This window comes from Prionailurus bengalensis, chromosome B1, assembly GCF_016509475.1.
Source record: "Prionailurus bengalensis isolate Pbe53 chromosome B1, Fcat_Pben_1.1_paternal_pri, whole genome shotgun sequence".
NCBI classification, from domain to species: Eukaryota; Metazoa; Chordata; class Mammalia; order Carnivora; family Felidae; genus Prionailurus; species Prionailurus bengalensis.
The window spans coordinates 160,885,362-160,910,520 of record NC_057344.1 but is presented as its reverse complement, the minus strand read 5'-3'; the positions used below and the strand labels follow the sequence as shown (position 1 = coordinate 160,910,520).

Below are 25,159 nucleotides of genomic sequence, written 5' to 3'. Positions count from 1 at the left end.
TTTTACTCACTGACAGTTAAATAAATGGTATGTTTAGTTGACCCCTAGTGGTCTATTTAAAATTGCTTTCAGGGGCACTTGGGTGGATCAGTCGGTTAAGCATCCGACTTCAGCTCAGGTTATGATCTCATGGTCTGTGAGTTTGAGTCCCACATCAGGCTCTGTGCTGATTGCTCAGAGCCTGGAGCCTGCTTCAGATTCTGTGTCTCCCTCTCTCTCTGCCCCTCCCCTGCTCATGCTTTGTCTCTCTCAAAAATACATACATTAGGGGTGCCTGGGTGGCTCAGTCAGTTAAGCATCTGACTTGGGCTCAGGTCATGAGCTCACGGTTCGTGAGTTCAAGCCTCACAATGGGCTCTGTGCTGACAGCTCAGAGCCAGGAACCTGCTTTGGATTCCGTGTCTCCCTTGCTCTCTGTCCCTCCCCTGCTCGCGCATGTGCGTGCTCTCAAAAATAAACAGACATTAAAAAAATTTTAAAATAATAAACACATTAAAAATTGTTTTAATTATTTTCTTTATAAGCAAGGTTATGTTCTAATTAAGGTTTTTCTAGAAATTAGAGTGGGAAGGGTACCAAATGACAATTAGTAAATTAGGATTCTAGTTTTCTCATTGTCAATCATAAGCGAACTATAAAATACTGTACAAATAATAGATACAAGTAATATTTCTCCATGGAAATAATATTCTACATACTACACCTGAGTTATAAAATGTGTGGGTTTGGTCTCAATACTTAAAAATCAAAACTTAATCTTTTAAGTCTCGGTTCTCCCACAGAAACCTACCGTAATTACATTTAGGTGTGTTAGTAGTCATGGGTATGAATCCTACAGTTGCTAAACCACAGACAAGAAGCTGGACAGCCTTAATACATGGGTGGCCCCAGAGATAATGTGGACTGATTAGTTGTCAGACACAGTAATTCAGAGTATGAAGTGACATTTGCTACATGGTAGGAGTTCTTTTTCTCATTGCATGCAGTCATGAAATTTGCTGAGATGATGTGTATTAGAGCAATCATCATCTAAACTGAATTTTTTTTTTTTGAAAAAATTTTTTTTTCTAAGAGTCTTGCCGTAAATTGATTCTGTTCTTTCAGTTCTCTTAAATGTGAGGAAGGGTTTTCCTCTGAAGAAAGTAACGATTATGTTTAAAGGATAGATGCGGACACTGGTCTTTCAAGCTTGGTAGACACAAATATGACTAATGATTAACAGATCTAAAAAGGAAAAATTCTTGAAGCTAGGCATGTAGTTACTGCCTCAAGTTAAGGATTGACTTAAATCATCTGCCTATCCATGAGCATGAGCCCAATCATTCTTTAAAGGTTAAAATGACCATTACACTGTTATTCTTTCCCAGAGTTCCTGTTCATGTAGCATACTACAATTCTGTTACAATCAAATTGTACTGGTCAAGCACAGAGGGAATACAGAGAAAACAGTACAGGTTTTGAAACTGTTCCAGGCACCATTACTGATTAGCACCATGACCTAGCTTGTCAAATTACTTAACTTCTTTGAGCTTCTGTTTCTTTCACTGTAAAATGCAATGATACCTACCTGAAAATTTTTATAAACATAATAACACCTACCTGAAAAATTTTATGTATGGTTAAATGAGATAACACATAGAACACTTGGCACAGTGCAAGACTTCCATAAATGTTGATTCCTTTCATGTATGGATATACATATGTATGTATATAGATATATATGTGATCAAAATTTTTTTTATTTTTTTCTGATGAGAAAAAATTGATTTTAGAGGATTAGATTGGGATTAGAGGTACTAACATTACAGTCTGAAGATGAACATTATTGTGTTAAACCCATGCAGGTTTCCAGCAGCTGCTTCAATTCATGTTAATGCTATAGTATTCCCTTGTGCTGTGATGTAATAACACTTCTAGGAGAGGCAGTATAGCATAGTGGTTAATTGGGTAGCCACACAGAGTTGAAAGTGTTGATTGGAAACCCTACTTTATCTCGTACTAGCTAACATGATTACTATGCTTCTATCCTTATCTATTTTGTTGAATGTTTGCCCCTATTATCTACCTTCTCAGGTATTATGAGGATTAAACAAATGAAAACGGATTTATGATGCCTGACCTAAAGCAGGTCTTGCTACTTTTTAAAATTAAATTGTGGTGGAGTGGCTGGCTCAGTTAGTAGAACATGTACTCTTGATCTGAGGGTCATGAGTATAGGCCTCGTGTTGGGCATAGAGCTTAATTAAAAAATTAAGGGGCACCTGGGTGGCTCAGTTGGTTAAGCCTCAGACTTTGGCTCAGGTCATGATCTCGTGGTTTGTGAGTTCAAGCCCTGGACCGGCTTCCTGCTGACAGCTTGGAGCCTGCTTCGGATACTGTGTCTACCTCTTTCTCTGCCCCTCCCCTGCTTGCACTCTGTTTGTCTCTCTCTGTCTCAAAAATAAATATTTAAAAAATATTTTTAAATTTTAAAAATTTTAAAAATAAATTTTAAAAAATATTTTTTAAAAAATTGTGGTAAAAGATACACAATAAAATTTATCATTTTAACCATTTTTAAAATTTTATTTTTAAGTAATCTCTACAGCCAACATGGGGCTTGAACTCACAACCCTGAGATCAAGAGTTACATGCTCTACTGACTAAGCCAGCCAGACACCCCTCATTTTAACTATTTAAAAATGTAAATTCTATAACATTAAGTACGTTTACAGTTTCCCGTTTTCAGAACTTTTTTACCATCTTAGATGGAAACTATGACCCATTAAACAAAACTCTCCATTCTCCCTTCCCAGCTCCTGGTAATCTCTATTCTACTTTCTGATTATGAATTTGCGTTTTTTAGGTACCTCATGTAGGCGGAATTATACAATACTTTTATTTCACTTAGCATAATGTTTTCAAGGTTTATTCATGTTGTAGCATGTATCAGAGTTTTGTTTCTTTTTAAAATGACTGAACGATAATTCATTATATGTATATTGTACATTTTGGTTATTTATTAATTTGTTGATGATTGGCTATTGTGAACTTTGGTGTACAAGTATCAGTTTGAGTCCCTGCTTTCAATTCTTTTCAATACTGCCTTTTCTAGAAGTGTTATTACGTGGTAGCACAAAGTAATACTGTAGCATTAACATGAGTAAAACATTTCCTGGAAACCTGTATAGGTTAACATAATAATGCTCATCTTCAGGCTGCCAGTGTTAGTACCTGGAATACCTAAAAGTGGAGTTGATCGATCATATGATTCATAAAAATTGTAACTAGTATTAGGTTATTTTGCAAGACCCCCAAATAAAATAGCTCCCATCACAAGTTAGCTCTTTATCTTAGTTTTCCACTAACATTTGAGTAAAAGAGAAGGGAAAGGAAGAACAAATGTTTTCTTTCCTCCTGGCCACATTGGCTGCAGTTCCTGCTGCTACCTATTGGAGACTTTTTTCAGGGATTATTTCCTTCAAATTTTAAGAGAAAAGGGCTATCCAGAATGTAGGGCTATATCTGCTTGTGATAAGTGGATTGATTTTTTAAAAAAATTCTTTTTTAATTTTTATTATTTTTGAGAGAGAGAGAAAGAGAGTGAAGCAGGGGAGGGACAGAGAGAGAGGGAGACACAGAATCTGAAGCAGGCTCCAGGCTCTGAGCTGTTGGCACAGGGCCCGATGTGGGGCTCAAACTTGCGAACCAGGAAATCAGACTTGAGACGAAGTCAGATGCTTAACCGACTGAGCTACCCAGGCGCCCTGTAGTTTGATATTTTATAAGGCCCATATAATACTGGTCTATCAAATATGAGAATCTTATCACCAAATCTGATTTAAAGATAATTAGTACTACTTAGATGAGTCATATGCCTAGTGCAAAGTTAGGTAAGCAGTAGCAGAGGAGTTACTCAGTATTTCTTGAATGTCTGAATGAATGAATGGTAAAGACTCTGAGACCCAGATCTTCTGATCCACTATATGCTTTGCCATGCAACATTAAAATGAAATATGCTAAATATTTTGATAAGCATTAAGAAAGCCATGTTAATAATTTTGTTTTCCTACTTCCACTTAAAAAAAAAAAAAGACATATAAAGGGGGGGGTGCCTAGGTGGCTCAGTTGGACGTCTAACTTCTGCTTGGGTCATGATCTCATGGTTCATGGGTTCAGGCCCTGTGCCAGGCTCTGTGGTGATGGCTCAGAGCTTGGAGCCTGCCTCAGATTCTGTGTCTCCCTCTCTGTGCCCTTCCCTGCTTGCACTCTGTCTCTCTCTCTCAAAAATAAATAAACATTAAAAAAATTTTTTTTAATTACATTTAAGGATAACGCATTTGGCTAGATAGTTTTTGTTTCATTTTGTTGTGTGTTAACAGTTTTATTATGCCTCAGATGTACCTTTTTAAACACAGTTTTAATGCTTTTTTAAAAAACTTTTTATCAATATATAGGTATCAAAACTGCTTTCACCAGAAAATGTGGGGAGACAGCTTTCATTGCACCTAAGTGTGAAATGATTCCAATTGAATGGGTTTGCAGAAGAATAGCAACGGGTTCTTTTCTCAAAAGAAATCCTGGTGTCAAGGAAGGATATAAGTTTTACCCACCTAAAGTGGAGATGTTTTTCAAGGTAATTATTTTATATTTCTGTGCTTTACTATAACATAGCAACAAACTTAAAATTTCAAAATCAAAAGGTTTAAACATTATTAAAACTTTTGATATTGCAGCTGTCATTACAGAAATATATGTCAATAATGTACATTTTTGTTATCAGTGATAATTCAGATTTTTAAAAGAAAACATTTCTGAAACTCTACTTAATCTTAACTTTGGTTCAAGATCACTACCAAAATGAATAAATTAAAACTAGCAGTTACTAGGAAGAAAAGTTAACAATTCAGAAACTTAAAATTTTTTGAAGAGTTTGAAGTAAAGGCTAATACAAGGGATTTTTTTATATTAAAATACAGAAAAAGCTATTACCAATGTCTATTACAAGTGAAAACATAATAAAAATGTAGGAATCAGTGGTTATAAATTTGTATTTGTTTTCTTTATTGACTGCTTTTCTCTTTCCATCTTTGTTTATGCTGTTAAGCATAGTTCCAACGTCAGAAGTAATGTCAGTGTAACATTTTTAAACAGTCAACTAAAATCGCCTCTCAGCCTTTTGGCCCAGATCAAGTATAATCAGTGAACTGCGTACCTTAAAATGTTTATATTATGGTTATAATACAAATCAAAAATTCATAAAAGAAAAATTTCATGTGAGGGGCACCTGGGTGGCTCAGTCGGTTAAGCATCTGACTTCGGCTCAGGTCATGATCTCACGGTTTGTGGGTTTGAGCCCAGCATGAGGCTCTGTGCTGACAGCTCAGAGCCTGGAGCCTGCTTCAGATTCTGTGTCTCCTTCTCTGCCCCTCCCTTGCTTGGGCTCTGTCTCTCTCTCCCCAAAATAAATAAATAAAATTTAAAAAAATTTTTTTAAAGAAAAATTTCATGTGAAATTGGGACACTACTTAGAATAAAATGAAAATCTTTTTTTTTTTTTTTTTTTACTAATGTCTTTATATTAAGTCTCTTGAATTATCAAATAATAACCCTAAAGACTTGTAGTCTTCTATAAATTCTTATCAAAAATGAGGTTAGGAGCAGTACCTGCCTGATTCATCTGATAGAGCATGCAGCTCTTGGTCTCAGGATCATGAGTTCAAGCCCTATGTTGGGTGTAGAGATTATGACTTGAGCCGAAGTCAGATGCTTAACAGACTGAACTACCCAGGCACCCCAATAAACATTTAAAAAAAATAATAACTTTGAGACTTTTTTTTTTTTTTTTACAAAAAAATAAAAATAGAGAAATCAAAAATAATTGTTGGGGTGCCTGGGTGGCTCAGTCAGTTAAGCATCGGACTCTTGATTTCAGCTCAGGTCGTGATCAGGCCACGAGAGATCAGGCCTATGTGGGGCTGTGTACCGATGGCACGGAGTCTGCATAGGATTCTTTCTCTCTACCTCTCCCCGACTTGTGCTCGGTCTCAAAATAAACTTAAAAAAAAAAAGATAATTATTGTGAATTAAAGGGTTATTTTAACCAAAAGTTAAGTATTTAGAGAAAAATAATTCTGAGGAATTCTTGGTCAAGGAAAAAAAGACTTCAGTTTATCTCAAAAGGTTAAAATTTTTATATTTAATTGTATTCCTTTACTCTGTTTTCAGGATGATGCCAATAATGATCCACAGTGGTCTGAAGAACAGCTAATTGCTGCAAAATTTTGCTTTGCTGGACTTGTTATAGGCCAAACTGAAGTGGATATCATGAGTCATGCTACACAGGCTATTTTTGAAATACTGGAGAAATCTTGGTTGCCCCAGAATTGTACACTGGTTGACATGAAGGTACAAATAAAATGGAGGTTTGAGAGTAAAGATTGTAACTGAGAAATGCCTTTAGCTGTAGAGTTTTGAAAACTTTTCTTTGGTGATATGCTTTTTCTAGATTGAATTTGGTGTTGATGTAACCACCAAAGAAATTGTTCTTGCTGATGTTATTGATAATGATTCCTGGAGACTCTGGCCATCAGGAGACCGAAGCCAACAGAAAGACAAACAGGTAATGCTTCAGGGGTTTTTTATCCTTTGCAAGATCAGGCTGGGATAGAGGTGAACAGGAAAGTGGAAGGAAAGAAAAGGCAATTATTACTCCCTGTGTTAAGAGCCTGAGTTAACTGCTATTTACGTTTAAGGATAAATAAGTCTTAAATTTTTTGTACCCTGAAAAAAAAAATTATAATAGAAATAGTTTACATTTACAAAGCAGATTTCTCATTTATTATGACTGTCACACAGGGCAAGTATATTCTTGTTTGGCTAATTGAAAACTAAGGTACTGAGATGATGATAGATGTTGTCATAATTATAAGTGGCAGATCTGGAACTCTGTCCCAAGTGTTCTGGATCTTACCAGGTTACATTTCTGCTCTGTCTTACGAAAAACAAAATAAGGGCAGATGCCTAAAGTTGCTAGTGTACAAAGCACTTAATGAAATAAAATGAAAATACAAGTATACTTCACTATCTAAACTTTCTCTATTTTAATTCAAGAAATGAATTTATAGACCCATACATTTTCAGATACATTCCTTGTTGTTCAGGCTCTTCGTAATCTACCCAAAACGCAAAAATCAAGTAATTTTAGTTAGTAAAAATATTACTAATAGAATATTTGTATTCTAAACTTTCTACCCTATTTTCTAGTCATATCGTGACCTCAAAGAAGTAACTCCTGAAGGGCTCCAGATGGTAAAGAAAAATTTTGAGTGGGTTGCAGAAAGAGTAGAGGTAAAACTTTTATAGTAAAGTCATACTGTACTGTGTTTTTCTTTAAGAAAATCTTGCTTCAAAAAGGAAAATAAAAGTGAGAATCTGTAGTTACTTTCTTTTCTCCAGTGGTTTTAAAACAAGGAGCACCTTTAAGAAATGTACACCAGACTCTTCTCAGTGACATACTAAAACCCCTTGCTGTAAAACTGGCCAGTACACTCCCAAATTCTTTTGGGGAATACTAGAATCCTTGTCTCCTCCCTGCCTCTTACATTTCCCACCCACCCCTCTCCACTGCTCCTCAGTGTTCCGTTAGCATGAGTTCCATAAGCAGATTTCAGAATTAGAACTCAATCTGACATTAAAATGTCACTTTAAGATTTATGGTGTTATTATTATAATTACATGGAAATTGTGATTTGTGGTTATCCAACAGTCATAGCTACTTTTAAGTACATCATGTCCATGGAAACATTTGCATTTTGAGTTCTAAGCAACCAACTGAAAAAAGATTTATATCTTTTTTATAGATTTTAAATTATTAGCTTAACAAACAGGTCTAGAAACTAGATTGGCTGATTATGCCTTAAAATCTCCATTAAACTGAATATATGAAAAATCTTAGGATGAAGTATTTTATATATTTTTAATGTTTATTTATCTTAGAGCAAGTGAGCAAGGGGCAGAGAGAGGGAGAGACAGACGGAGAATCCACAGCAGGCACTGAGCTGTCAGCACAGAGCCTGACACAGGGCTCAAACCCATGAACCAAGAGATCATGACATGAGCTGAAGTTGGATGCTTAACTGACTGAGCTACCCAGGCACCCCAGGATGAAATATTTTATATTACAGCTTCCTGAGTATTAATTAGAAGGGTTCAGTATTTATCCTTGCTTTGTATTATAATAGTAGATGTAATTTATCTCATTAAAAATGTTACTCTTTAGGGGCGCCTGGGTGGCTCAGTTGGTTGAGCAGTGGACTTCGGCTCAGGAATGATCTCGCAGTTTGTGAGTTTGAGCCCCACGTTGGGCTCTGTGCTGACAGCTCAGAGCCTGGAACCTGCTTCATATTTTGTGTCTCCCTCTCTCTCTGACCCTCCCCTGCTCCCACTCTATCCATCTCTCTGTCAAAAATAAACATTAAAAAAAATTTTCTTAAATGTTATTCTTTAGGTCTTAAGTATGAAGACCACTTTTCTTTATATATAGAGGTTATTTTGGAAAAGAAATCCTCTATCATTTTGTCCTGTTTGTCTCTGATTTGAATTCGGTCTATTAGGAAAGAAAATATTCCGTCCAGTTGTAATTTTACTATAGCTCTGTAAACTGACTATTCTTATGGTATTCATCTCTATATTTATCCATTTTTGCCATCTTTATTTTGCATGTCCGTGTTTTTCTTTTCTAGTTGCTTCTGAAATCAGAAAGTCAGTGCAGAGTTGTAGTATTAATGGGCTCAACTTCGGATCTGAGTCACTGTGAAAAAATCAAGGCGGCTTGTGGAAAATTTGGCATTCCATGTGAACTTCGGGTAACATCTGCCCATAAAGGACCAGATGAAACTCTGAGAATTAAAGCAGAGTATGAAGGTAAATTCATACAACTAGAGCATTTCAGGAAGTTCTCCTGATTTTGCTAAAAATTTTATGCTTAGACTAATAATGCTGAAGAAGAGCTATGCCATGTATCCAAGGAGAAAAATATGGTAATCTAGGCTTTCATGATATGCACTTCCAAAGAAGGCACTTAAAAAAGAATGGCTCAAGGAGAAAGATTTGAAAATGCAACATGGGCACACCTAAAACTAATGCAACACTGTGTGCCAACAACGTTCAGTTATTTTTTAAATGTTAAAAATAAGTAAATAAAGGAGTAGAGCCTCCTCCTCGAAAAAAGAAAATGCAATATGGAAGGAAAATAAAAGTTAGGTCTTTAATAAGAAGCCCCTCAAGTATTGTTTCTGATATGCTCCAACAGAAAATAGGCCCCATATCGATTTTGGGAGGACTGAAGTTGAAGTAGCAGAGCCTCTCAAGTATTTTTAATGGACAGCCTTTCCTAGGAGGCGGTTAAACATAAAATTAAGGAAGAATTTTAATTTTTTAATTTTTGTTATTTTTTTTTATTTTTTTAAGTTTATTTATTTATTTTTGAGAGAGACAGAGTGGGCAGGGGAGGGGCAAAGAGAGGGGGAGAGAGAGAATCCCAAGCAGATTCTGCACAGTCAGCGTGGAGCCCGACACAAGGCTCAATCTCACAAATCGTGAGCTAAAACCAGGAGTCGGATACTTAACCGACTGAGCCACCCAGGTGCCCCAAGGAATAATTTTAGAATTTAGTATGTAAAAGAAATGGCTTGATGTGATAGTATTGATCTAAAATAATGGAGTCTCATACACCTGACCAAATGTTTCTAAACTGGGAAAAATGTTGATTTGAGTATACTTTCTCAAGGTAGTTGTTATAGGAGCATAGTTACTAAGTTTTGGGGGCCGGGGGACTGGGATAGTTTCTAGACCTGTTTGTTAAGCTAATGAAAGCCTGAACTCTTTATCCAGAAAAATGTAAATACATAAAATTTTTAGATTTCAGGTTAGGAATCTGTGTTAAGAAACAAAGGAATAACTTATAAATTTATCAGAGAATGAAATGTTGAAGGGATATGTTAGAAAGTATATTGAAGAGACTTAAATATTTGGGTACTATATTACTGAATCTGTCTGCCTTTACTCATGTGCCCCTGAACCTCTAGTCTCTGTTAATGAGATCTTCCTATACCCTGTTGGTTGAAGGATACCAGGATAGACCCTAGTTGGCGTAATGTCATTCTTTGTTCCAGTGAGCCTAAGCAGCCATAGTAGAAGGGGCCTTTGAGCTATTCCCTCACACACTCTAGTACTCCCTTTATACTATATATCTCAAAGATGGCCAAACTGCTCTCCCTGTTTTGTTACTTGAGATATAATAGGTAGCAGAGTGAAATATATATTTTGAATGTATGTGTAATAATAGTGTCTTATTTTGCTTTTTGTGGAGACTGCTAATAAAGGAACTGAAGGAGTTAAGGCACATAGACATTTTGTTTTCACCTATCTTAAAACCTCCTTTCAATTACATGTGTGTAATTTCCCTAGGGGATGGCATTCCTACTGTATTTGTGGCAGTGGCAGGCAGAAGCAATGGTTTAGGACCAGTGATGTCTGGTAACACTGCATACCCAGTGATCAACTGTCCTCCACTCACTCCAGACTGGGGAGCTCAGGATGTGTGGTCTTCTCTTCGACTACCCAGTGGTAAGATGCATTGAATCTTTAAAACTGTTAAAAAATTGGGAACACACAAAATAGTAGAGAGAATAACATAATGAAATCTCATATACCTATTACTCAGCTTCATCATTTAACATCTTGTTAACCATGTAGCCCTTCCCTGCTGGATTATTTTCAAGCAGATCTTAGATAACAGCATTTTATACTTAAATATTAAGTATGCTTCTCTAAGCAATAAGAACTTTAGTTTTTAAATCATAATCATGATACCATATTCATAATAAGAAAAGTTAGTGATAATTTCTTAAAATCTTCTAATTTTCAGTTAGTGTTCAGGTTTTTCTGATCATCTCATTTGTTTTTACAGTTGATTTGTTCAAATCTGGATCCAACACAGTCCTTACAGTGCATTTAGTTGATCTCTCTCTTAAAGTCTTTCAATCCTCCTCCTTTTTTTCCTTTCATTTATTCTATAGAATATTTAACATTTTGGATTTGGCTAATTACATTTCTGGATGTTTAACATGCTTTTCCGTCCCCTGTATTTTCTATAAACTGGTGGTGAGATCTATAGTTAGATTATGTTCAGGTTTGGTTTTTTTCCCCGCAAGAATACATCATTCATGGTATGGAGTTTTTAAGGTAAATGTGATTGTTACTTCTGTAGAGGAAATGAAATTTTATTTCTATAAATTAGGGGCCAGAATAAATAACATATAAGGAAGTTTATCAATTGTCTGATTGAGCAGAATCTCATGAGTAATATATTGTGGTAGTTTTATCATAGTCCAAGATAATGATCTGATCTACAAGTCCTAGGAGTCCGTATTGTTTCAGTAAGAGTTGATTTGCTTGTTACTTAAGCCCCAAACTTTTTCAGAGTTGTGTAAATCTGCTCTTGGTATGTTAAATATGTTAAGTGCTTGAGCCCTCCAACCTGTTCCAGTATGGACTGGCTTCTCTCTAGGCCTACTTGTCCTGCTATTGTCTTTTTTTTTTTTTTTTTTTTTTCCAATATATGAAGTTTATTGTCGAATTGGTTTCCATACAACACCTAGTGCTCATCCCAAAATGTGCCCTTCTCAATACCCATCACCCACCCTTCCCTCCCTCCCACCCCCCATCAACCCTCAGTTTGTTCTCAGTTTTTAAGAGTCTTTTATGCTTTGGCTCTCTTCCACTCTAACCTCTTTTTTTTTTTTCCTTCCCCTCCCCCATGGGTTTCTGTGAAGTTTCTCAGGATCCACATAAGAGTGAAACCATATGGTATCTGTCTTTCTCTGTATGGCTTATTTCACTTAGCATCACACTCTCCAGTTCCATCCAGGTTGCTACAAAGGGCCATATTTCATTCTTTCTCATTGCCACGTAGCACTCCATTGTGTATATAAACCACAATTTCTTTATCCATTCATCAGTTGATGGACATTTAGGCTCTTCCCATAATTGGGCTATTGTTGAGAGTGCTGCTATAAACATTGGGGTACAAGTGCCCCTATGCATCAGTACTCCTGTATTGGGTAAATTCCTAGCAGTGCTATTGCTGGGTCATAGGGTAGGTCTATTTTTAATTTTCTGAGGAACCTCCACACTGTTTTCCAGAGTGGCTGCACCAGTTTGCATTCCCACCAACAGTGCAAGAGGGTTCCCGTTTCTCCACATCCTCGCCAGCATCTATAGTCTTCTGATTTGTTCATTTTCGCCACTCTGACTGGCGTGAGGTGATATCTGAGTGTGGTTTTGATTTGTATTTCCCTGATGAGGAGCGATGTTGAGCATCTTTTCATGTGCCTCTTGGCCATCTGGATGTCTTCTTTAGAGAAGTGTCTATTCATGTTTTCTGCCCATTTCTTCAGTGGGTTATTTGTTTTTCGGGTGTGGAGTTTGGTGAGCTCTTTATAGATTTTGGATATTAGCCCTTTGTCCGATATGTCATTTGCAAATATTTTTTCCCATTCCGTTGGTTGCCTTTTAGTTTTGTTGGTTGTTTCCTTTGCTGTGCAGAAGCTTTTGCTCTTCATAAGGTCCCAGTAGTTCATTTTTGCTTTTAATTCCCTTGCCTTTGGGGATGTGTCAAGTAAGAAATTGCTACGGCTGAGGTCAGAGAGGTCTTTTCCTGCTTTCTCCTCTAGGGTTTTGATGGTTTCTTGTCTCACATTCAGGTCCTTTATCCATTTTGAGTTTATTTTTGTGAATGGTGTGAGAAAGTGGTCTAGTTTCAATCTTCTGCATGTTGCTGTCCAGTTCTCCCAGCACCATTTGTTAAAGAGACTGTCTTTTTTCCATTGGATATTCTTTCCTGCTTTGTCAAAGATGAGTTGGCCATACGATTGTGGGTCTAGTTCTGGGGTTTCTATTCTATTCCATTGGTCTATGTGTCTGTTTTTGTGCCACCTGCTATGGTCTTAGGATCTCTCCTTACCTGGACATGTATTTTGCCTTTCTCTAGTCTTAGATCTTCTGTTTCCTAGGTCATGTGTCTTCCCCTTTCTCTGTTTACTCCTAATTTGTCAGAGAGCATTCTTAGTTAACTCCCTGAGGAAGGAGTACAGTTGGTACACTTTTTTGACACCTCATATCTATAACATATGTTTTAGCATAGCCTCATACTCCACAATTTAGTAATGGAATCCGGGGTTGAAAATTATTTTCCTTCAGAATTTTGAAAACATTACTCCATTGTCTTATATAGAGTTATTGAGAACTCTGGCACCTTTCCACCATTCCGATTCTAAGTTGTTTATGAATTTGGTTTTTTAAGTTTTGCAAAGGTGTGTCTTGAGTATTTTCATCTTGGGCTTTCAGTGGGCTCTTTTAATCTGAAATGCTGAGGGGCACCTGGGTGGCTCAGGCAGTTAAGCGTCCGACTTTGGCTCAGCTCACGATCTCACAGCTTGTGAGTTCAAGCCTGGCGTCAGGCTCTATGCTGATGGCTCAGAGCCTGGAGCCTGCTTCAGATTCTGTGTCTCCCTCTCTCTGCCCCTTCTCCAGCTCACACTATGTCTCTGTCTCTCTCTCTCTCTCTCTCTCTCTCTCAAAAATAAACATTAAGAAAGAAAATCTGGAATGCTGATTCTTTAGTCTGGGAAATTTTCTTCAATTAACTAATAATTTCCTTCCCCCTCCATTTTCCCTCTTTTCTCATTTTTGGATTTATTACTCAAATTTGAACTATTCTGATTTCTAGTTTTTCTGTCTCTTATTGCTGTACTTCCTGGAATATTCCCTTAACTTTATATTCCAGCCCTTCTATTGAGTTTTTCATTCTAGATACGGAATTTTTAATTTCTTAGAGCTGTTTTTTGTTCTCTGGTCTTCCCCCTCCCCCATCCTTTTTTTTTTATTTAATCTTTGCAATAACATTTTTTATCTCTCTGAAATTATTATAGTTTCTTTCACATTAGTTCCTTTTCTCACCTATCTGGTGTCTGGTAATCCTTGGCTGTAGAGTGCAGCATTATAAAAGACCAGTGGGAAGGTCTGTGCAAGTGGATGGCACTTGTCAAAAGTGGGTTCCACTGTGGGGTGATCTGGAAGGGTTGTCTTTGAATAACCCCTCACATCAGTGTCACTTCATCTTTTCTCATGTGTGACCAGAATTATCCAAAGAATCTTTCTATTCTCAGTCTCCTCTACCTGGAGGAATAAACCTTGCTGCCAGCATTCTGGAATTTGATGATTTTAACATGTATATAAACTAAATCCCCTGTTTTCACTGTAGCATTTCTTGCTTCAATTGTACCTGGTGCCCTCCAGTCCACAGAAGTCTGGACCAAAGTCTGTTTTACCTTCAGAAAAATTAAAGATTCCACTATGGTGCTGAAGGGGCAATTGCTCATGTACATTGAATGGGGCAAGGGATCTAATGGCCTAACTGCTTCTCGACTTTCAGCCAGTCGGGGGGGGGGGGGGGGGCTCATTTTTCACCTCCACTTCTCCCTTCAGAGGTATCTGGTGCCACTAATTCTACAGCCTTTGCATGGGTTTTTTAATGTTGGTCACATTGCTTTTCCTTTTTCCCTGCTTCCAGTTTAGGATAAAATTTTCCTATTTTACTAAGTTAGTTACCACTCCGTTTCCTTTTCAGCTGGCCAAATGTTATTGCTGTATCTCCCTGTTCTTATATGTTTACGTCTATTTTCTTTATTTCCTTTACTGCTGTTTTTATTTTTAATTTTTTTAAAGCTTTGGCAGATCATTTTTAGTTAATTCAATATAAAAAATACGATGCCATTAATAATATTTTTACAGCTGGACATGTTTGGTCTATAGTCAGTACACATGTATTGAAAAAACCTTTTAGTGTAACATTCAGCTATTTACTGCTGTTTTTATACAGTTTCGCCGATATACTTTGTGATTAGCCCATCTTTAGATCTTTAGCTAGATATCTGATTGTATCAGCTACTCTAGTGAAAGATTTAGTATAGCTATAAATGAAAGTCTAACTAAATTTATGCTAGGGAATAGTATAGGTATCATCAAGGGAGTTTAGTAAAGGGGAAATGTGACAAGCAAAACTTTGGCAGTTTTTATCTAGTACTGTCCAAGGAGAGAGAGGGAATCCGAAGATTTGTGCATTTTGATTAGTAGAATTGGGGATAATCTTTTGGGTAAAAGTTTTACAGTGGCCTTTGTAAAATCCTGAAAACTCTATTTCTCTTTCTCTTATGGCATGCTCACTAGATAACCTAATTTTTGGTAGTTAAGCTTTCCTGATATCAGAAAGGGAGTCCTGAGCAATAGGCACAGGTATTTCAGACTCGAGTAGAACCCTGTGCCTAGAATACTGCTACTACTAACAGTTGACATTCATTGAGTACCAGATGCCAGGCACTGCTTCAAGCACTTTATCTGTATTCACTTGTTGAATCCTCACATAAGGTAACCACTAGTTATCATTCCCATCTTAATAGATGAGGACACTAAAATTAACATGACAGCTGTCACATAGTAAGTGATGGAGCTACACAAATTGGTTTATTAATACAAACTAATAAATTGTGTGATTTATACTTTATTCTTACTGGGGGTAGTGGAAGTCAAAGAGCCTGATGAATTCCAAGAATATTAGGGAATGGAGCTTTGGGATCTATAAGCTAGTTAGTACTTAACTTGAGTGACACAGAGGTAATAGTACCACCCCAAGAAACTCTGCCTGAGCAAACATTTGCCCCCCACAAGGAAGTTACTTTCTTACTATACTGTCTTTTAGATCTTGTTAATATTGAATTTACTTATAACCTGATATTTGGTAAAATTATTCTTTGTTTGGACTTGTTATTGCTTAAAGATTTAGGATGGTTCAATTGCAAAGACAAAAGTAGCAGCTAGAAAACTATCAAAAAGATTAACACACTTCAAGTTTGTCTAAGAACAGGTGCTTCTGTCTACTTGATCTTTGTTTTATTTCTATTGTCTTTCACCAGGGATTTAAAAGTTTATTGTATGTGAAAAGAACTTTCGAAAAGGTGAATTTCTTTATAGTTGGATTCAGTGAAAGAGTGATAGACACTGTATATAAAATAGCTTTTCATGGTACAGAATTATTATCCTCTTATAATCTACTTTACCACTCTAGTAGTAGAGATAGAAACTCCTCCTGCAGATCCTACTTTAGACAAGGATGATACAGGAGCTTTTTATGGTCTTTGGTTAACAGGACTTCTCTGAGTGTAAAATAGTTTACTAGGGGGGCCTGGTTGGTTCAATTGGTAGAACATGTGACTCATGATCTCAGGGTTGTGAGTTTGAGTCCCGTGTTGGGTGTAGAGATTACTCTAAAAAAATAATTTACTAATGGTGTTTTCATTATTGACAGCTCAATTTTCTGTCTTTTCCGTTTTGAACCATTAGGTCTTGGCTGTTCAACCATACTGTCCCCAGAAGGATCAGCTCAGTTTGCTGCTCAGATATTTGGATTAAACAACCATTTGGTATGGGCCAAACTGCGAGCAAATATATTGAACACATGGATTTCCTTGAAACAGGCTGACAAGAAAATCCGAGAGGGCAATTTATAAGAACATCATTGTTTTGGGGTTTTTTTTGTTTGTTTGTTTGCTTTTAGGAGAAAAACTACATTTCTTGTTTAGCTTCAGAAAAAAAAATCAAAACAAAATTTTTTAAATCAGAGAAAACAATTTACTAGTGAATAAATGCTTTTCTAGATTCATGGGTTAGTAGACTATATGGACATAATTATTAGCATTTCTTTAGAGGAAGTGAAATTACTGTAAGAATACTTTTATGGTCATTGTTAGGTAGGTAACAATCGGATATATTTCTTAAATGCTAATAAAGTCCTATTGTCGAGCTCTAAAGTTACTACTTGACCTTCTGAATCTCAACCCATAAGTTTTAGAAAGTTAAAATGTCTGTATCTTAGAGTCATTGTTAGGTAGGTAACAATTGGATATATTTCTTAAATGCTAATAAAGTCCTATTGTCGAGCTCTAAAGTTACTACTTGACCTTCTGAATCTCAACCCATAAGTTTTAGAAAGTTAAAATGCCTGTATCTTAGAGTGATAAGAGAAAAATATAGTCAGTCCTCTTTTACATTATGATCTTTACAAAATCCTAAGGGCATGTTGTTTTATTTGCAGTCAGTATCTCAGAATAGATGTGTATTTAGCTGTAGACAGAGATGCTGCTTTGTTTTGTTTTTGCTTGTTTTCTTAAGAAAAGTTGAGATGGGTGTTAGGGGTAGGAAAGACTAAGTAGGATAAAGGGATACTGTGGAAGCCATGGAAAGGGGACTTTTCTGAGAACTTTTCTGCTGGGTGTTAGGGCAATTCCCCATGGAAAAAAAAAGTATAGTGTGAATCACCTTTGCCATTCCAAATGAAAGATATACTTAGCTATTATGGGTGCCTCTGTGATCCTAAATTCTTTTAATTCTGATAATACATGTTTTAGCCAAACTAACAATCCTCAGCCTAATGTCATTTTTGAAAACTGGAATCTCCTAGTTGATAACCATTAAGTAGTTTCTTTCTTACAACAGAAGTCTGAGCAGGGTACCCAGTGAGATTCACCTCTAAGAGAGCAGTTGTTACTGAGAGGTGTTATAGTTCATCATCAATCTGTAAGCCATATTTGGAAGTCACTGTTAGGTTGTGCAGTCCTGAGTACTTTTTATAGATCACTAAACTTTAATCTGAATGTCCATGAACCCCTAAAACTTGCAGGGAAAATTTTACATATATGTTCACATTTATAAAAATGGGGCAACCATAGTTTTTATCCAAAAGACCTGCATCCTCAAAAATGTTAAGAATCTCTGGGATGCCTGGCTGGCTTAGTTCGTTAGCCTCTGACTCTTGATTTCAGCTTGGGACATGAACTCAGTCATGAGATTGAGCCCTGCATCAGGCTCAACCCTGGGAGGGGGCCTGCTTAAGATTCTCTTACTCTGCCCCTCCCCCACTCATTCTCCATCTTCCTTCCCTCCCTCCCTCCTTCCTTTTTTCTCGCTCTCAAAATAAACTTTCTTTAAAAATATTGATCTCTGCTACAGATCAAATCTGGATAAGACCCTTGCAACTGCCTTATACTGTCTATACCTTTTCACCTCCCTCTCAGCTGTTAACAAGCTTATCATCTCATATCATTTCTTTTACCTGGTCTCTGGGGCAGGGTATGATTAACCTAAACCACTTCTTTCTTGACTAGACACCAAGATACTCCAACCTCAATCCTGAAGTTTTTCTTACATTATTCTTTCCCCTTAAGTATTGATGTTTCCTACACAGTCTCTCCATTATTTATAAGTAATCATTGGAGTAACTCCTTAAGCTAAAACCAGTATTACTGATTGCTGGCGCTGTGTTTGTAGTCTTGTATTTCTGTCTGAATGCTTTAAACTTAATTCATCTTCCACCCAGCCTGTTAACTCTGGCTACACTCACTGCTCCAAATCATTAGTGTTATTTCATACTTGATGCTTTTCTCTTACATTCACATCTCACTTATTACCAAGTTTTTAATTAACCCTGTTTACCCATCATCTGTACAAAAGCTTCAAGTGGAGGTCAAATTCTGCATTATTAGGCTGATCTAGAAGGTCTCCATTCTCAGTGTTTTGAAGTTGTCTAGGACTTACAACATAAATTTACAATGTCTTTTGCAGTTTAGATTCCTTTGAAAATGAATGCCATTGACTCTGCCCGTAGAGATTGCACACACAATTTACCAACAGATTTCATTGGTTTTTGGTGTTCCCTTGAAGCCTATCCATGGTCTGTAGTTTAAGAATTACTAATGAAACTCATCAAGGGAACTCGCTTTCCATAATTTTTCAACTGTCACTTAATCTATGAGATTAAAAACCTTAATCTTTAATCTCTAAGAACCTTAAGTTCTTAGAATGAGCTATTAAGATCTAGTCTGTTATTAAAATTTGTTAGTTACTAGAGGTTCATCTTCACGCTCTGTGAAACCTTTCCAAATCCCTTCTAGCTACAATGGCTACAAGTAGTTCTTTGTTGGGTTGGAAGCTCCAATAGAGGAGAGGATTGAATCTTACACTTTATTTCCTTCCTCACATTGCCATGTGCTATGCCTGTCTGCTAGAGATGGGAGAATTATAAAAACCATGTTCTGCTTCATTCTTTTATGTTCACAAGGACAATTAAAAAGATACAATTTCAACATCTTTAAACTTTGGCTTTGTTGCTTCTGACTAGTCATTGGCTGTAGTTTCAACTCTTCTATCCCCACCTAGCAAAAACTTCACCTGTTTTTGTGTAGTACATGAAAAAAAATTCAAATGTTTAGTGGATAGAACTGACCTTTTTTTTTTCTTTTAACTTTTATTTGGTAAAGAGATAGCAAGCAGTGGAGGGACACAGATAGAGGGAGACAGAATCCCAAGCAGGCTCCGCAAGGCTCCAGCACAGCCCAGTGTGCAGCTTGAACTCAGGAACTGCAAGATCATGACCTGAGCTGAAGTCAAGCGTCAGGTGCTTAACCAACTGAGCCACGCAGGTGCCCAGGACTGACCATTTTTAATGGTCATTATCCACTTCACTACTAGCTTCATAGAATATATATATATATATATATATATATATATATATATATATATATCTTCAGTAGTGTTGTTACATTAGTACTAAAGTTCTTGAAAGTATTTTTAACTGTTACATAAATTAACTTACACAAATTTACCTGGTTTGCCATCTTTAGGTGTTTGTACTTTCTGTGGGCTTGTAGGTAAACATAAAAAGAAGAAAAATTTCTCCAAGTCATGTAGTACTTAAACTTTGTATCATAAAATCATGTTATAGTTGCTGTTGCTTTAATGCCTTCTGAAATGAAAACACTAGCCAAATAAAAGACAAAGATAAGTTCTTGTGTGAAGCTTTATTAATTCATCTATTCATGAAATACATGTTTTGCCTGGTTTAATTCTAAGCCCTAGGAAAGCAGCAGTAAATAGAAACAAGACCCCCACTGTCACAAAAATCTTATGGGACTACAAACCATGAAAGATCTATCAGGTAGCCTTAGGAAAGTATAAGTGCATATGAAGACTAACCAAGGTGATGATAGGACAGTGCTGGGAATAAGAGGAAGGCTCTTCTGAGTAGAACAGAGCAATGATGTACAAGAGCAAGTCATGCAAAAAGGTGGGGAAAATCACTTACTAAACAGGAAGTAAAACAGCTTGGCCTTTTTGACCACCTGCAAACACATGCCACTGTTGCTGGAGCTCTGGTGAGCAAAGGTAAGAATGGAAGATGATTGTAAGCAAAGGCTAGATCACTTGGGGCCTGCAGGCCACATTGAAGTGTGAAAGGAAAAAACACTGGAAGGTTTGAGCAGGGGCATAACATGACATTTAACATGTTTTTAAAGTTCTCTGTCTAGTGTGTGGATAAGCAAGTTAAGGGACTATTTATTATCCAGGTGAGGGATGATGTGACCTTCAGTAAATTAAATGTTAACACCTCAACTGCTTCAAATGTAAAATGAGACTAATACTACCTCCCTCATACTGTTAACAGAATTAAATGAGTCAACATATGTAAAGTATATCCTGACACATGAATATGTAACATTCCTTTGGCATATTGTAGATGAGTGAAACAAATTCACCATGAAAATTACCTTGAATTTATTTTTTAGTTACCTTGAATTTAATATTCTGTTCAGCTGATTTCATTTCTAAAAATAGGGGAAAGGGCAGGGAATTAGCATAATAATGTGGCTTATCCACAGTCCATCTTCAGCCCAGCAGTTCTTGGGAAGCCGGTGAAAATGTTTTAATGGCACTTTTTTTGCATTTAACTCACCACAACCTCAAATTACTTGGCATGGAGTTGTTCATCTAGCATTGTGGTACAGTGAAAATAGAATGGAAATAAAAGGATTTTCTTGGGCACATCACTTTGAGCTTCACTTCTCATTTGTAAAGTCGGGCTAAAATCTTTTCTGCCTACTTCACAGAGTGGATAAAATGACAAGATACTGTATATGGAAGTTGCTCAGGAATCACAAATGGCTAAATCCATTAGTGCAAAAATAAGGTTTTGAGTACTGATTATGTGCAAGATCCTGGAGATGCAACAATGAACAAGATCCATTTTCTGCCCTCAATCTTGGGGTCTTCCAAGGACAATTTCAAAGCACTACATCATCTTAACCTGGAGGAAAGGAGCAGAGATTCTGAGCACACAAAGGAGGAGGGGATTTAAAGAACAAGTATATGTTGTGAGTGAAAAGGAAGGACTCTTAGGAAGGATTCTTAACTCCCCACACTATTCTTAATCCCTCTTAACTTTCTTCATTAAATTGATTACCACTGGACATTGTATATATCTCTCCCAATTAGAAAATACATTCCATGAGTACACTGGATTGTCTTTTTGTTGTTAATTGTATACCTAGCCAACTAGTAGCAGAATGCCAAATACCAGCACATATGAAGCATTCAGTAGTATTTGAAATGGATAAATGTGCAAATTCCCATAGGTATGGCAACCTGGAACTACACATAACCAAATGTTAGAGGAGTGTAACATGCAAGGGGACTAGGGAGTAACAGAAGACCTATGTGGGTTGGGTAGGTAGCAAGCTGTATTATAAAGGACCTTCCTTACATGATAGGCTTTTGGATTTCATCCTGAGGGTAGGAGAATGGCATCACATAAATGCTTTAAAATATCACTCTGGTTTGGAAGACTTGTCTCAAAAATGGCAGACAAAATCCATATATTTATATCCTGTTTGCCATGAAACCCCATTAAAATTACAAAAGAAACAGAAACCTAGGAATTCATAGAATTCTGAGGAATTTCTGGAAGCTACATAGTATATGAGATCAGACTGATGCAGAAACCAAAATTGTGAATCCTTTTGCAAAGTCAATGTTCTAAGAAGTTAGAGAATCACCCCTAAGGCACCAAAGGTTCTTAACCTTTGGTGGGTGGGGTTGTTGTATAAAAAACACCTTTGGAGACTCTGATGAGAGCTACAAAACCTTTTCTCAGAAAAGTTGACACAAAATCTTGGGCATATCAAATGTCATCTGAAACTCGCCTAACCCCATGAAATCTAGGCATAATTAGCTTAAAATCTGTTACGGTTCCACAGTCACTGAAAGTCCACAACTCTTTCCATGATTTTTACTAATTTACAAAGACTATATCCTCCTGAACTAGTTCACTAAACCAATAGTGCTGCTTTTACATTGTGCTATATTGACCAGACATGAAATGTGCCAAATACCAATGGACACAACCATGAGCTGGACATACTTTCTGCCCTGAAGGAACTCAGATTAGGGGTTAACATAAGCAAAAACTCATTCAGTTAAAAAAGTTGAGTACCAACTATGTGCCAGGCAGTGTGCTAGAGCCTAAGGATACTTCAGTGAATAAGGGTAAATAGGGCCCCTGGCCTCATGGAAATGACAGTCTATATAAAGAGATAGGCCTTAGATGATGAGTGTTCAGAAGCAAAGAGCTACATTAGAGAGTAATGAGGAATGTTGCCTAGTCTGCAAGGTCAAAGAAGTAACTTTAAAAAAAAAATTTTTTTTTAATTTTTTTTAACATTTATTTTCTGAAAGAGCATGAGTGGGGGAGGGGGCAGGGAGAGCAAGCGAGACACAGCATCCAAAGCAGACTCCAGGCTCTGAGTTGTCAGCACAGAGTCCAATGTGTGCAATCCACGAATGCGAGATCATGACCTGAGCAAAGTCAGACGCTTAACCGACTGAGCCACCCAGGAGGCCCTTAATTTTTTTTTAGTATTTATTTTTGGGAGATAGAGCACGAGCAGGGGAGGGGCAGAGAGAGAGAGAGAGAGAGAGAATGAGAGAGAATATCTGGTGCAGGCTCCAGGCTCCGAGCTGTCAGCACAGAGCCAAAGTGGGGCTTGAACTCATGAACCACAAGATCATGCCCTGAGCCAAAGTCGGATGCCTAGCCAACTGAGCCACCCAAGAGCCCCTACTTTTTTTTTTAATGTTAATTTATTTTTGAAAGAGACAGAGTGTAAGCAGGGGAGGGGCAGAGCGAAGAGGAGATGCAGAATTCCAAGCAGATCCCAGGCTCACAGCTGTCAGCACAGAGCCCACAGAGCCCAATGCAGGGCTTGAACTCAGGGACTGTGAGATCATAACCTGAGCCAAAGTCCCACGTTTTACCAATTGGGTCCCCCAGGCGCCCCAAAGAAGTAACTTTTTTTTAACCTGGAACCAGGATACAGAAATATTGAAAGATGAAAACAGGATGACGAGAAAGAGAAGAGACGTGAAGTGGCAGGAGTTAGTAGGATTTTGACAACACTTGAGTCTGCATTGGTGTTCAATACACTGTCCTGTCATTCTCAAGAGTACTCAAAAGGTACTCTGTTCTGACATTCAAACACATCCTGGTATTTAAGTTCTTACAAAAACTCTAAACCTGTCTATATCTATGTATTACTTGAGGTGCATGAAGTATCTTTTATCCCTAGAATAATGTTTTCCTTATCTTACAGTCAGGAAAACTGGGACTCATACACAACTTGTTCACAGGCATCTATAGTGAGTCGCAGAGCCAGGAGCTCAATCTAGGCATTCTCACCCCAAAACACATTATCCTTTGGCCTTATTGCCGACTGTTCCTGAACTGGAGCCCAAAGGGCAGCCAAGAGGTTTTCATCAAACGTGCTTCGTACTTGTAAGTTTTTTTTTTCTTTTGTGCCTTTCCTTATATTCGCTTCTCTGCCAGACCTCTACCCAGACCCAACCCCAGGTGTTCCTAATCTTTCAAGATCCTTTTCAAGTACAATTCCTTTATGAAATATTATCCAGCAGCAAAGAGAACCGTCTCTCTCCCCCTCTCCTTCAAAAGACTTCCTATGGTTTCTAGCTAGTATATTACCACCCTACAGACCTTTTATTTATCTTCCGTAGGACGTCACTCAGCTCCGCCTCGTGGGACCAGGGTGCTGCTTCGCCGGCAGCGGTACCCCCGGAACCGCGGACTGCTTTGAACCAAAACTGGTGAACCCGTTCTGAACCCACTTCCGTGGTCCGACCCTAGTTCCTTCAGACCGGTTTCAGGTAAGGTGCATCGACTGTATCCAGGCAAATTCCTATAAGATCTCGGCCTCCGATGCTGACTCACGGACGAGTGCGCTTCCGACTCCGAAACGCTAAGCAACTACCAGCTTCCTCCTCCGCTTGTCCACCTCAGAGATCCTCTTCCGGGGTAGAGGTCGGCCCGCCCAGCTCCGTGTCTCGTTCAAGATGGCGAGCGGCGGCGGCGGCGGGGGGGTTTCGGTGCCTGCCCTCTGGAGTGAAGTGAACCGTTATGGCCAGAACGGTGACTTCACGCGCGCTCTTAAGACCGTCAACAAGAGTAAGTGTCGGGGCGGGCGCCGGGGCGAGCTCAGGCCGGAGGGAGGACGCGGCCTCCTTCCGGCGCGCACGACCCCCTCCAATTAGACGCGGGAAGGGGAGACCCCGCCGCCCGCTGCAAGAGCCGGAACACTGGGCGGGCTTGGGTCGCAGCCCCTCAGTGATCAGCCCTTGGTTCTGGGTTGCTGAGAGCCACGTGTACTTCCCTCTTTACCCATCGCGGGAAGTGAGGGTGGAATTTAAAGGGACCGCAGCTCCATGCGCTTCTTCCCAACCGTTTTCTTATTTGACTCTTAGCGTTTTTACTCCTTAATTCGCAAATAGCCCACATCGCCACCTTTTCTCTTTCCTTTTAGCGGAGTGATCAAGACAGTATTGCTGAGGGAGCTTGTTTTCTTGGACCGCAGCGGAGGGAGGAACCTGTAAGGGACACGTAGTTTAGAAGCTAGTGCTGACAAGGTGGGCGCTGTACAGACTCAGGGGAGATGGAAAAGGACTGATACGGATGTTAGGCCTCTCACCCCCATCGATAGACTCTCTCTCCAGTGTCATCAGATCAGAAAATGTGTGTGTAAAAGCACCAACATTTGAAATAACGTCGGAAGAAAAGTTTGGCCTCGTTTGTTTGTTGTTGTTGTTTTTTTTGCCCTGTAACGGATAATTTCGAGTCAGTTGCCTTGCATGAGAGGTTTAGGTATTATATTCATTTATCCTTTAC

The 25,159-nt window shown here is 38.0% G+C and overlaps 2 protein-coding genes across 4 annotated transcripts in view; both read left to right on the top strand.

Moving 5' to 3' along the window:
• Positions 1-16,907, top strand: part of PAICS (phosphoribosylaminoimidazole carboxylase and phosphoribosylaminoimidazolesuccinocarboxamide synthase) — a 47,202-nt gene extending 30,295 nt beyond the window's left edge. For both annotated transcript variants that reach the window (XM_043604366.1, XM_043604359.1), the window contains 7 exons: positions 4,437-4,615; positions 6,208-6,387; positions 6,488-6,601; positions 7,246-7,329; positions 8,724-8,904; positions 10,450-10,608; positions 16,441-16,907. In XM_043604366.1, the coding sequence (XP_043460301.1) occupies positions 4,437-4,615; positions 6,208-6,387; positions 6,488-6,601; positions 7,246-7,329; positions 8,724-8,904; positions 10,450-10,608; positions 16,441-16,607 (1,064 nt within the window). In that variant the 3' untranslated portion in view covers positions 16,608-16,907. The remainder of the gene's footprint in view (positions 1-4,436; positions 4,616-6,207; positions 6,388-6,487; positions 6,602-7,245; positions 7,330-8,723; positions 8,905-10,449; positions 10,609-16,440) is intronic.
• A 7,310-nt stretch (positions 16,908-24,217) lies between these two features.
• SRP72 (signal recognition particle 72) overlaps positions 24,218-25,159 on the top strand; it is a 29,283-nt gene continuing 28,341 nt past the window's right edge. Inside the window, exon 1 of one of the 2 annotated variants that reach the window (XM_043604377.1) lies at positions 24,218-24,442. In XM_043604377.1, coding sequence (XP_043460312.1) covers positions 24,331-24,442 — 112 coding nt within the window. In that variant the 5' untranslated portion in view covers positions 24,218-24,330. Of the gene's footprint in view, positions 24,443-24,584; positions 25,136-25,159 lie in introns of those variants that run through there. The other variant, XM_043604387.1, reaches the window with a different exon arrangement.